At 33.3% G+C, this 12,589-nt stretch overlaps 1 protein-coding gene across 1 annotated transcript in view; it reads left to right on the plus strand.

Annotated features, from left to right (window-relative positions):
- The first annotated feature begins 277 nt into the window (after nucleotides 1–277).
- The window catches only part of LOC137404277 (protein lin-41-like), a 30,604-nt gene continuing 18,292 nt past the window's right edge, over nucleotides 278–12,589 (plus strand). Inside the window, exons 1-2 of the mRNA XM_068090459.1 lie at nucleotides 278–343; nucleotides 8,221–8,310. Of these exons, the coding sequence (XP_067946560.1) occupies nucleotides 289–343; nucleotides 8,221–8,310 (145 nt within the window). The 5' untranslated portion in view covers nucleotides 278–288. The remainder of the gene's footprint in view (nucleotides 344–8,220; nucleotides 8,311–12,589) is intronic.

Consider the following 12,589-nt stretch of genomic DNA (forward strand, 5'->3'; position numbering starts at 1 on the left):
TGTAAAAATACCTTACTTTTTCAGTTAAATAAATCAAGGCACATATGGACTTAATTTGTTAATTTAAAAAAAATTGACAATCTCTTGCCACTGTTTGTCGTACGATATTAGTTTGTGACCTTATAATATGATTTTGATAGGAGAAATAGTTCATCGATCCTAGATACTGCTTACTTCATTTTCCAATGCTACTGGTATTAGACTTAAGAGGCATGTGTCTTCAGACTCACTCTGTCCAAGCCTCATTTTACTATCACAGAAAATTGGTATGTTGTAGAAAGAGAAATCATGGAAACTGCAGGAGTTTACACTATAACCAGTGGGGTGGAGGAGATATCCATCGGTAAGTTTTAAATTGTTTTTGCTTGTATGAGGAGTCTGGTGATAGGAGATACTGCTGTCTGTAAAAATAAATAGAAAGCATACAGCTTTCATTATAATCATGAAATAATCCAGCCTACATTAGCCATATATCACACAGCGTACATTCAGCAGTATTCATACAGTTCTCCCTCTCCAATAAAACCATGGGCTGTGACAAACTGTTGGGCAGCTGGTCTATAGTTCAGCAGTCACAACGAGTAAGTCTATTGTGTCTAGTTGCAATAACTAGTAACCTAGAAGTCTAGTGTACATTGAGAGATCACCAGGTGCAATAACTCCTAGTTATTCTGAAAGGTGGCAAGGTAACTGATTTGTGCAGGTGGTGGAGTGTTAGTCTATCAAACCTGAAGTTGTAAGTTCAAGCTTCGTATGATGCAATCTTTTTCCCAACATTCAACCATGTTTTGAGCAAATGGACTGGCAAAAATGGCTGTTAAAATAGTAAAAATTGCAGCCTCATTACATTTCTCGCAAGTTGCAGAATCACAAAGCATTAAATCTCCTTTTACTATTTTTAAACATTTGACTTTTAATATTTTTAACTGTGACAAAAATTGGTCGCAGTAAAAGCACTAAGATCAATCAAAAATGTAATTATCACGCCTATTATAGTTGCAAAGAGACTGACAGAATAAAGGCAATAGCAAATATCAACTATAGCAACAATAATAATAATTAGTGAGTAGAGGAAATGTGCGACTTAGAATATGATTATTTTTACATGTTTGTTTCTGAAGCGCGCACCCTAAAAGATGAACTTATACCTACAAAACTTTAGCCTTTTCATCAGACAGTGTACCGTCAAATACTTGTAATCTTTGATCAAATATACTAAAATTGTGTGCAGGTTCATCATTGAGAGATGAAAGTTGAGCAACGTCAAATGACACATTTTCTGCGTCACGCATTTTGTAAACATTTCCTTCTCACAAGAGGAAATACAAAATTTTACTGCAACTTACTGGAAATACTGCAACTATATATTTCTGTCCCTACTGTTAGGCAATGTTTATTTTACTAAGGACAAGAAAGTTGTTACATTCATCTCAAGTCATGTGAAGGATACTCAGAAAAACATGTTGATTTAGAGGTCTCTCTGTATTTTGGTAGTCATAGAAACATAAAACCGGTATTTCCTTTATATCTCTTGTAATGAAGCAACTTTGACTAACGGCAGACTAACTTTGACTAACAGGCGTTTAGCATGACAGCCGTACAACATTCTCAGCTGTACAACTGGAAAATACAGAAAAATAAAATATAGTTTCAGTATAACTAAAAAAAGGTTGTTGCACAGAACTGTTACCCATTCAATAGGTAGTTTCCTACTAGTTTATCATAAAACATACAAATAATTTAATCTATTTTTGTAACAAAATATTATATTTAAAATTCATTTTATTGAAACTGCAAAAGCATTAAAAGGAACAAAAGTAAAACAAAATAACTGCTTTTTAAGAATAAAGCACTGAAGAAATATTGAGTGAATTCTAAAGAGAAGTTGTTTTTGATGTTAGCAGTGAATTCTAGCGTGCATGTGCAAGGGAATTTTAGCGTGCGTGTGCAAGGGAATTCTAGCGTGCGTGTGCAAGGAATGTTTGAAAATTTTGCTTGATTCTTTGTTGTGATTGGCTAGCTAATTGCCAGAAAGTATTCCTTAGAACAAAGCACAAAACACAACGAAAAATTCTGCTTTTAAAACTAATGTTATGCCATTCTAAATGAGAAGGTTATTTTATGACCAAAATTATTAAAAAAACAATATTCACAAAATGCATAATTTGTATTACATCATAGAGTTTATTTTAATTAATATCAAGGAAAATAGATTTCCTGATGATTTCCGTGTTTTAAAAAAACTTCTTGCAAAGTTGAAGCAAATGTATAAATTTTTTCCCTCATGCCCCTCCTTTTGCTTCCAATTTATTTCAACCTTCATAGTGGCAGCACCATGTAACTAATTGGTTATCTAAGATCCACTCTCACCAACCAATTCTTATAGACGCTTTATAAAATGCAACAAAAACCGGTTTATGCAAATACAAGACTTCGAAGCTTGAGTTGGAAGAAATGCAAAATAATCAGTAGGATTGGATATTTAGTACAGCTGTATTGACCCTTATAGATAAGGCTAATACGGTCTGCTGTGAAAGGAATGTGCCTGCGATCTGATCTAACTTGAACAGCGGGAAGCACCAGTATTGCATAATCTCATGCTGTCCCCTTGATAGATATCTATCTCTCTCACACTGCAGTATATGGATAGATTCAGATTACTTCCTGTTAATTACAGTTACTTACAGCCAATGGCTATCACTTACAGACGCATGTACTTACTATTACTTACTGTTACTTATCGCTTCTTACTTTTTTTACCACTACTTAAAGACTAACTTGTACAAAATTTTGGTAGATTTTATCAGAAATTAAATATATATATACATATATATCACCTAATATATTAATTTATTGGCAATAATAAGTATCGGTATTTTTCTGACACTTGCAATTGTTTTCGGTGCTTGAGATGATCTGATTGTCAGGATGTTTCAAGGTTGAAATCGACAAAACTTGATCACAGTTGAAACGCTCAGACCAAGCTATGTGCGATCAGATCAAGTCTGATCAAGTGTGACTATGATGACTATAGTTGTCAAGAGATTGAACAGAATAGAGACGCATAACGATGTAACTTGAATGCAGTAGCTGATATCAACTATAGCAATGATAGCAACTAGTGACTTCATTGTGCACATATGTTTCTTCTGAGTATTTTTACAGTGATCAAGTTTTACTGATTTTAACCTTAAAACTTTATGGCAGTTGGTTAATCTCAAACATAAAAAACAGTGGCAAATGATAGAAAAATACCCATACTTTCTGATAAAATATAAAGCAATTTTGTGAAAATTCATTTTCAAATTCTGTTTGTTTTCTACTTAATGTTATTTACCATTATTCACTGTTAGTTTCTTACTATTAATCACTGTAATTTACTGTTTCCTGTTTGTTATTTACATCTCGTGTCGAATCCTGAACTTCACTGTTACTCGAGCAGGTTAACAATGAATCGGCAAAACAAACTACGCCGCGTTTTTCATGTTAAACAAGCTGTAAGTCTGTTTATCTTGTGGCTATGATTGATCTATTGTGGAACAGAAATAAATTAACAAAAGATTTAGCGGTGGTCAAATAAATAAAAAGGAAAACTTGACATTCTATGTGACTGGCTATAACCGCAATATGATTATTAAGCCTACATAGTGACACAAGTGAAAAGAGGTCATATTTGGAACTTGTTAGAGCTTCCTGTGTTTGAGTGACAGTTATTACATTCTCAACACTTTCAAGGATATAATATCTTGTGATGATGTTATTTAATAGCGTTTTGAACCCTGGATTTTTGTAAATAAAATTTAATGTGTGCTACAAAATTTGGCAATTTCATTTAAAACAGCTCTGCACGTGTTTGTGCCCTGCGCTGTCATTGGTGGGCTTGTATAAGCTCTGAGTTAGAGAACATTAGTAGCAGCCATTTTTACAGTCATCAAATGTGTGCATCACTATCTTGGAGGCCGGATTGAAGATTTTTAAAAATTATGATTCCCACACATGTATCGTTTGGTATTCATAAGTATACAAAAGTGCTTTTTATCCAAAAAAAGCAAATTTATTTGTTTTCGCAAGTTACTACTATTTATGCTAGTGCGTTATTAGTAATAGTAATGTTTAAAATGAGGCAAATCGAGTGCCTTCCTAAATATGTACTTTGAGGTAAAAGTTGAACAAAGATATAACTTTGGATATTACGTTCACACAAGCATAATATATTTAAAATATATATTATATAATACATGATAATATATTATATAATATATGATAATATATTATATAATATATTTATAATATATTTTATGAAATTCACTGCTGTAGGAACCTTTTTACTTCTGTTACTTCGGTTGGAAATGTGCGGCTTAGAATATGATTATTTTTACAATGTTTGTTTCTGAAGCACCCTAAAAGATGAACTTATTACCTACAAAATTTTAGCATTTTCATCAGACAGTGGCGATATTGCTCTATCATTTGCCGCTGTTTTTGATGTTTGAGGTGATCTGACTGCCAGGATGTTTTAAGATTACAATCGACAAAACTTGATCGCAATTAAAACGCTCAAATCAGTCGAATGTGTGATTATCACACTTATAGTTGCAAAGAGATCGATGGAATAAAGAGGCGTAACACTGAAACTTAAGGCAATAGCCGATATCAACTATAGCAACGATAATAACAACTAGTGACATCATTTCATACATTTTTTTGAGCGTTTTAACCACGATCAAGTTTATTTGATTTTGGTCTTGAAACATCGTGGTAGGCAGATTACCTCAAACATCAAAATCAATGACAAATGATAGAAAAATACTTGTAATTTTGTTAAAATTTACTGAAATTGTGTGCAGGTTCATCATTAAGAGATGAAAGTTGAGCAACGTCAAATGACACGCATTTTGTAAACATTTCCTTCTCACAAGAGGAAATACCAAGACTGCAACTTTGGATTTCTATCCTTACTGTTAGGCAATGTTTACTTTACTAAGGACAAGAAAGTTATTCGTCTCAAGTCATGTGAAGGAAACTCAGACGAAAACATGTTGATTTCGAGGTCCTTTTGTTGTTGACGATTAGTAGACTTTCTAGCCGAGTGACTGGCTTACGGGTGACCTCACACACACAAAGTGACTGTTCATTAATAAATACGGCGTTCATAATCACAGAGCTGGTCAAATAGAATGTTACACACTTCTTCTAGACTATAGTGTTTGATCATGAAATGTCTTTTCCAAGTTTAATGCATTCAATGCCATGAACAGGCATTTTTGTGTAGATTCGGTCTGGAAACTAAACCTTGCTCAAGGTACTTGAGGAGACGAATCAACAAGTAACTCTTATAGCTGGATAGAATTTGATGGCATCGACATGAAAAACCTTAACATGCTTCATTGAAGTAATTGTATCTTTCTCTTTGTTTCAAAAGTCATAAAAAGATTATCTTATATTTTTTGATATGTCATCACAATGTGTTTTTTGTTTAATTCTGATGAATTTGGTCAAACTAATCGCAGTGCAAGATGTTCTTTTGTTTTTGGTTTAAAAGTACATGTTTATAACTTATAAAAAATCGAACTGCACATTTTTCACGATTAATCTGGACCGACCACTCCCGGTGAAAAGTGAAAATCCTTGAATTAAAAACTAATGAAGTAACTTTTTTTACTGATAACACATACAACTTATGCTCAATAATTTAATTGTGCAAAAACCATTAGTCAGTGTTACCGAGGGTGATTGCAAAAAACTTAACAGCTGATCTGCATTGTCCAAATGACCTCAAATGACCTCAAATAGGTTGTTATAGCAAAAACATCTTTATAAAAGTTTTCAACATTTGAAAATTAGTTTGTGTGCTATTAATGTTGCTCAGTTTCTAAATGCAAAAATTTCGCATGGTGGAAGGTGGTTACTTATTTGTCACGGAATGCAGAAAATCAAACGGCAGCTTTCAATCGATGGGATAGTTTTGAAATAGAGCATTTCTAAATAAGTAAATGTATTTTATTGCACGAGACTTTCATAACAAGGCTTGGTATGAATTTCTACAATAGCAATAATGATTGCAACATGCGATGATGTTAGTAGAACTTCCTGAATATTCCTAATATAAGTTAGGATGCGCCTTCATTAAATTGACCCTAGCAATGATGATTTGGTTATGGTCTTTGTTGGCCTACACAACTCATTATAAAAAACAAAGTCGAAATCGATGAGTTGTTTAAAGAGTCGAAATAGCTGAGTTGTTTAAAAAGTCAAAATCACTGAGTCGTTTAAAAAGTCGAAATCGGCGAGTCGTTGAAAAGGTCAAAATTGCCGAGTTGTTCAAAAAGTCGAAAACGACAAGTCATTTGTAAAGTCGAAATTGCCGAGTTGTATAAAAAGTCGAAAACGCCGAGTCGTTTGTAAAGTCGACATTGACGTGTCATTTGTAAACTCGACATTGACGTGTCGTTTGTAAAGTCGACATTGACATGTCGTTTGTAAAGTCGACATTGACGAATCGTTTGTAAAGTCGACATTGACGAATCGTTTGTAAAGTCGACATCGATGAATCATTTGCAACGTCAAAATCGAGGAACCTCTAACCAAGTTGAAACCATTTCTAGGGGAAATTCTAACCAAGTCGGAAATTGTTAAATTTTTACTGAAACCAAAATTGCTAAATCCCTAACAAAAATTGAAATCGCTAAATCTCTAACAAATTTTAAATTGCTGAATTGTTCACAAGGTAGTATATTGCAAAAACTGCAAATATGATGTGTTTAATTTTCAGCTTCTATTTTTGCTAAGTCACATACACCATGCTTCCTTCCATAACATCGTCAGAATTCCTACACATCATTTAGCAGATAGTGTAATGGAATACTCCAAATCTATTTCCTAAGGATAAGCGCTTGCGTATCTAATGTAAATATAGGATTGAATATTTAGAAAACTGGTCGCAACTCAAGTGCGGTGTTGTTTACTCAGCCAAATTAGGTCAAGAGGTCAGAGAGTATAATAGGCTATTTAGACTACCCTTATCGCGGTCGATCCAAGACCGAGCTCTATTGTGAGCAACGATTAACAAGATACGTCAGATTCTGATTACAAAAATCTCTTTGGTTATTCGAGTCGGAAGTATACAACGAGCATCAAAAATGCAGACAAAAGACGATGGGTGTCGTCCTCTATGTGATGGCAAAATAACAACATTATGACTGTACTGCATACAGAGATATACAGAGGTGTCTCAAGCTCATGAGTTGTTTACCAAGTTTTAAGGCTACAAGATAGTGCAGAGATGAAATTCAAACTAATTGCTATCATAGCTTTTATCTACTGGATCAAGGTTAGATTTACAGATATTAAATAAGTGAATCTTTACTATAATAAAGACTGTTCATTTTCCCTCTATTTAAAGCAACGGTTCAGGATAGGAAAATATAGTGCATCACACAAGACTCAAACCTACAACCCCAGACACTGGCAATCAGCTCGCCACTGCCAGCTGCGATCCAACTATATCTGCAAGCTTTTTAATTTTTAGAATTATCTCCCTTTGCTGGCTAGTATGATCTCAAATGTCTCATTAGAACCCTTACAGCTGTGATAAGTGTTACTTGCCTATCTGAGTCTATTTCTTAAAAGGTTCAATTAATATTAGGGTGCTACTTTTGGGTGTCCGTATCAAAATTAAGCATGGCCCAGAAGCTATGCATGAAAAACACATTAATTATTTTTCATCATTGGGGATACACAACAAGCAATTGTTTAGCTTTATGTGTATTCATAAATCTGGAGTTATCCTTTACATGTCCCTTGTAACTGCTGCACAATGCAGCAAATATTGTATCATTTGGATGGTGACCCAAAAACTAATCTAAAAACATTTTAGCATTCATCGAACATGTTTATGATTGCACCCTGCCAACATTAATTTGTCACTAGAATTTAGGGCTGTAGTTTTTACTGGTGCATCAGAAGGCATGCTTTTATCTATGCTATTATAGCCTGCGTACCATTGTGTACCCAATCAAGGCAGAACTGCCATTTTTTTTTTACATATGTGAAAGCACTTTTAAATTCAACACATTAACCAATTTTCTATGCAAATATTTTGTTTCAATTAAAAGGCTGAGAAATGTAAAAATTGTAAAAGAAAATATTAGTGAAGTCACAAAGCTTAGCCTATGTTCCCAGCTTTATAATGTCACATATTGCATCGAACCTTTATTGTAGGAGTGAGGAACTTAGCCTTCCACCCAAGCACAGCGGAGTTACGTCCCCCCACCCTTTTGGAATGTCAGAGCAACAGCTCGGAGAGTCTTGGTAAGTTGCTTGTGCTGATTTTGAAACTGATTGAAAGCAAGGAGTGACAACTTACGTATTTGTTTAATAAATCAAAATAAGATTGCAAATTTAGTAGAAATGTAAACTAAAATTAGTTCAATAAATAAAAAGAATATTGTAAAGAATTTTGAAATAAATTTATTGAAACTATTATGGTTGAAAATAACTAGGCGAACTCGGTAAGAGTGGGTGTATTCAAGAACTGAGACTATCAAAAAGTGATGAACTATGTTTAATTAGTGTATTTTAGTTATTCTATCAGCTGCATAAGTGAAATTAATAGTTTTTATCAAGGAATTGTTTTTAAATGTCCTTGAATACATCTCAAATATTTTTTGAGAACTTATCATGCATTGCTTTGCACATCTTACAAGAAATGTGAACTAGTTGTCAATGGAATCAAATTTACTAGGAAAACGTTTTTGCCGTGATCCTAGGTTTTTGCTCATAAAAGCAAGCGCAAGCCTTTCACGATAACACATTGAGCTAATGTAGAGAAGGAACTAAACTAGTCAGCAGACCTGTGGGTGTGATCGAAGGCAGCATAATTTTTTGTGCAGCTTTCAACAAACTGTATATAACCAAAACCTTTAAAGATGAACTTTCACAAAGTTTCAGTAGATTTTATTAGAAAATATCAGTATTTTTCTATCATTTGTGATTGTTTCTGACGTTTGAGGTTATCTGATTGCATGGATGTTTCAAGATTAAAATTGACATTAAATTACGACATCTGTAGTTCAAAGAAACCGACAACAAACTATCAACTATAGCAACAATGATAATAACAGTAATAACAATAATAACAATAACAACTAGTGACGTCATTTTGCACAAAGTTTTTCTTTAGCGATTAAACAGTGATTAGATTTTCTCATTTTAATCATGAAACATCCTGGCAGCCAGATTACCTCGAACATCAAAAACAATTGCAGGTGATAGAAAAATACCACTTCTTTCTGATAAAATGTAAAATTCTGTCGAAGTTCATATTTAAATCAAATTTAACACAAGAAAGTATAAAAAATGTTTAAAATTTGCTACCTTATGTTAAGCTGTTTATAGCTCTTTCTACTCGATGCATTTGCTGTCACTAAACAGGCCAGTATTACAAGCGGTGAGCATTTGCAAGAGGACATGCGAGACCCAGCAAGTAGGTGTTGGCCTAAATTACGAATTACAATCCTTTCACGTTTCTATAATTTCAAACAAGTTGTGTGATTAGCTAGACAATAACAAAGCGTTGCACCCTTTGTAGACTACTGTAAACATATAATGTTACAGTATGCCAAAGTTTGTTGTCGATTGACTATGCACCTTTGTTTTTGACTTGAATTATGAATGGAAAATGACACACAGACGCTGACAAGACTCTTTAAAGTAAACAAACGCTGCTCTTTGTTCAATTGCATGTTAATCACATTCTTTAATCTGACAACCAGCTCTACTCGCCTGTCTGTATTATTACTAGTAAGCAGGTTTATGTTAGTAATTTTCAACTTATCTGTTAAGATCTGAACACAAACTTATTTTGACCAACCATTTCCTAAGCCAATCGACATGTAGAAGTGTTGAACTGTTTTTATCACTAGCCTGAATGAGCTGATGGTGCATTTACTATCAGAGCGCATCTCAGCATTACGATGTTTGTCAAAACATAACCAACAATCATTGAAATAACTGTACGAGTTACAAAAGTGTTGTAGAACTAGGTCTATTATGTAAAAAAGCTGTCATATTTATTCATGTGTTTTGTAATTATATTTTTTTTTCATTAACAAGAGTTATTCATGTGTAAAAATACCTGGCAGCAATTAAATATCAACATTTAAACGAAGTTTTTAAAATTTAATTTGACTTAACTTGATTTGGTTTAATTTAGTTTTAGAGGTTTGAAATGAATTTGGTTTGAAACAATTAGCTAGCATTTCTCCTCATACAAGCCTGAGCTACACTCTTAATTCCACCATCAACATCCATCAGCCAGTCATGATTATAATTACATCTTCCAGGCTTCCTTGTTTACTTGGTGTGTAATCGCCATGGAGACGCATTGTCTATGTACAACTAATGACCTTCAATTTTAGACGCTCTTCCCTAGCCATTCCCATACTGCTATAGATCATACTAATCCTTCACCATGATTTATGTTACTCGTGTTCAGTAAACTATTTTTTCGTTTTTCAAACATTTGCGTAACTGTTCATAAGAAATGGCTCACCATTATGCTAATTCCTTCTTTGGCAACCAACGCTTTGCTTATAAGAATATGAAGTTTAAATACATAATTCTTAACTATTAAAGTTTTTAAAATGGGTCATTTTTATTTAATTACAGAGGCTTTCCCCTGTTTATTGATATTATGGACATGTTGTTCAGCCAGTTTCTGTTGTTGAAAACAATCTGTCAAATCTAGTGAGAACAGGAAACTTTGCAAAACTATTACAGAGCCGCTCTGTCTATGCAGTTAGCTATTAGAAGCGTGCGCATGCTTAGTGCTAAGAACTTTACCATAATTGCGACTTAACTTCTTGTCTTTTTCTTCGGATTCTAGATGTTATAGCATTATAACATTATACCAGATTATAGCATTAGCTTCAATTTATGGTTATAGTCGCAATATAATTTTATTGGTTTCTACCAAATTTCAACAGCTAAGAAAATGTAACTTGCTGCTACTGATTTAATGCAAACTGTTTTGAATAAATTTTTTTACTAAAATATAGTATTAGTATATTTTTAGTAAAATATACTAATATATATTAAAACAAGCAATCTTTAAAATACCAATGCTTTGTTACATAGCAAATAAAATTTCCAAGCTGAAACTTTTGTAGTTCTTAGTTGTCACAGAAATGCACTCTTCTAGAGTATTCCTCTTTCGAAATCCCTAGAAATACCAATCTACTTGTGTGGTATGGTCAAGCAGCAAGCTCCGAGTCTGGGTGGAATAGCAAAGATGGGAGGTTGTGGAATAAAGCCTGTCAGAGCATTTAATTTAGAACTATGTTTTCTTTTTGTACCTACTACACACTGATCCTTCTGCCTTTGAGCTGGCATAAAGTTTTTAAAGGTTGAGGCAAGCCAAGAAGCTAATTTACATACAAGTAATTTTAATCATTCTGGCTGATGTTTATATTTTAATTTGCCTCTGTCTCCCCAGCGTAATATCACATACGCTATTTCAGATAGTATCATTAAGCTGGTATTATTCTATAGCAGCTTTAAAAGGTTTAAAATTGTGATGGAAATACACATATATTTAATTAACTACATTAGTTACATACTGTTACATATTGTTAAAATCTATACATTCTAATTTAATGCATTTGCAATGACTTCACCAGTAGAAAATAATATCTGGTCCAGAACATTTATTAATCACACATTTCTGGTTGAAAGTTGCAAAAAATTTGATATGATGGCACTTCCTGTACACTTGACATAGTAACAATTTTACATAGTCAAAATAAAAAGAACATTGGAATACATAGTAACAATTACCCAGTTTGCAACAAGAAAGAGTGGATACCTACATGTGTGTTCCCCAACGATGTTTTGGCATACGTGTTTTGGGAGTTAAAATGTCAAACAATAACCTTCTAAATACTCATCTGTTACTTCAACTGCCAACCTATTGTGATATGCCTTTCATTTCCTGAGAATTTATCCACAATAATCTCATCTCACACCTGCCAAAAGTTGGCTAATTTAAATGTAAGCATAAAAACTTTAAACCTAAACAAGCGGGTTTCTTTATCTCTGCTGATTAGCTAGATTCTTCATTAGGAAAGCAAACTGGTTGACCTTGCTATACTTGCTATACTTGCAATACTTGCAATACTTGCTATACTTGCTATACTTGCTATACTTGCTATACTTGCTATACTTGCTATACTTGCTATACTTGCTATACTTGCTATACTTGCTATACTTGCTATACTTGCTATACTTGCTATACTTGCTATACTTGCTATATTTGCTATACTGTATTCGATGTTTTGCTTATAGCATTACAAATCCAAAGCAAAAATTACTCAACCAAGTTGAAAAGCGCAATCAGATAAGTCTTATAACTAGCCAAGATTGGTACAACCTGTTCAGAAAACATGTTAATAAATGTTAATAATATTCATGAGCAAATCATACCAAGAATAGTGTTAACATGTGTTAACATGTCACATTAGCATGTCATGATAAAAAGGGATGATAATTAAGCTTTTTTAGCGAATCTGTTAACAATTAAGGCTTTTGAAAT

Source organism: Watersipora subatra, chromosome 9 (assembly GCF_963576615.1).
Source record: "Watersipora subatra chromosome 9, tzWatSuba1.1, whole genome shotgun sequence".
NCBI lineage: Eukaryota > Metazoa > Bryozoa > Gymnolaemata > Cheilostomatida > Watersiporidae > Watersipora > Watersipora subatra.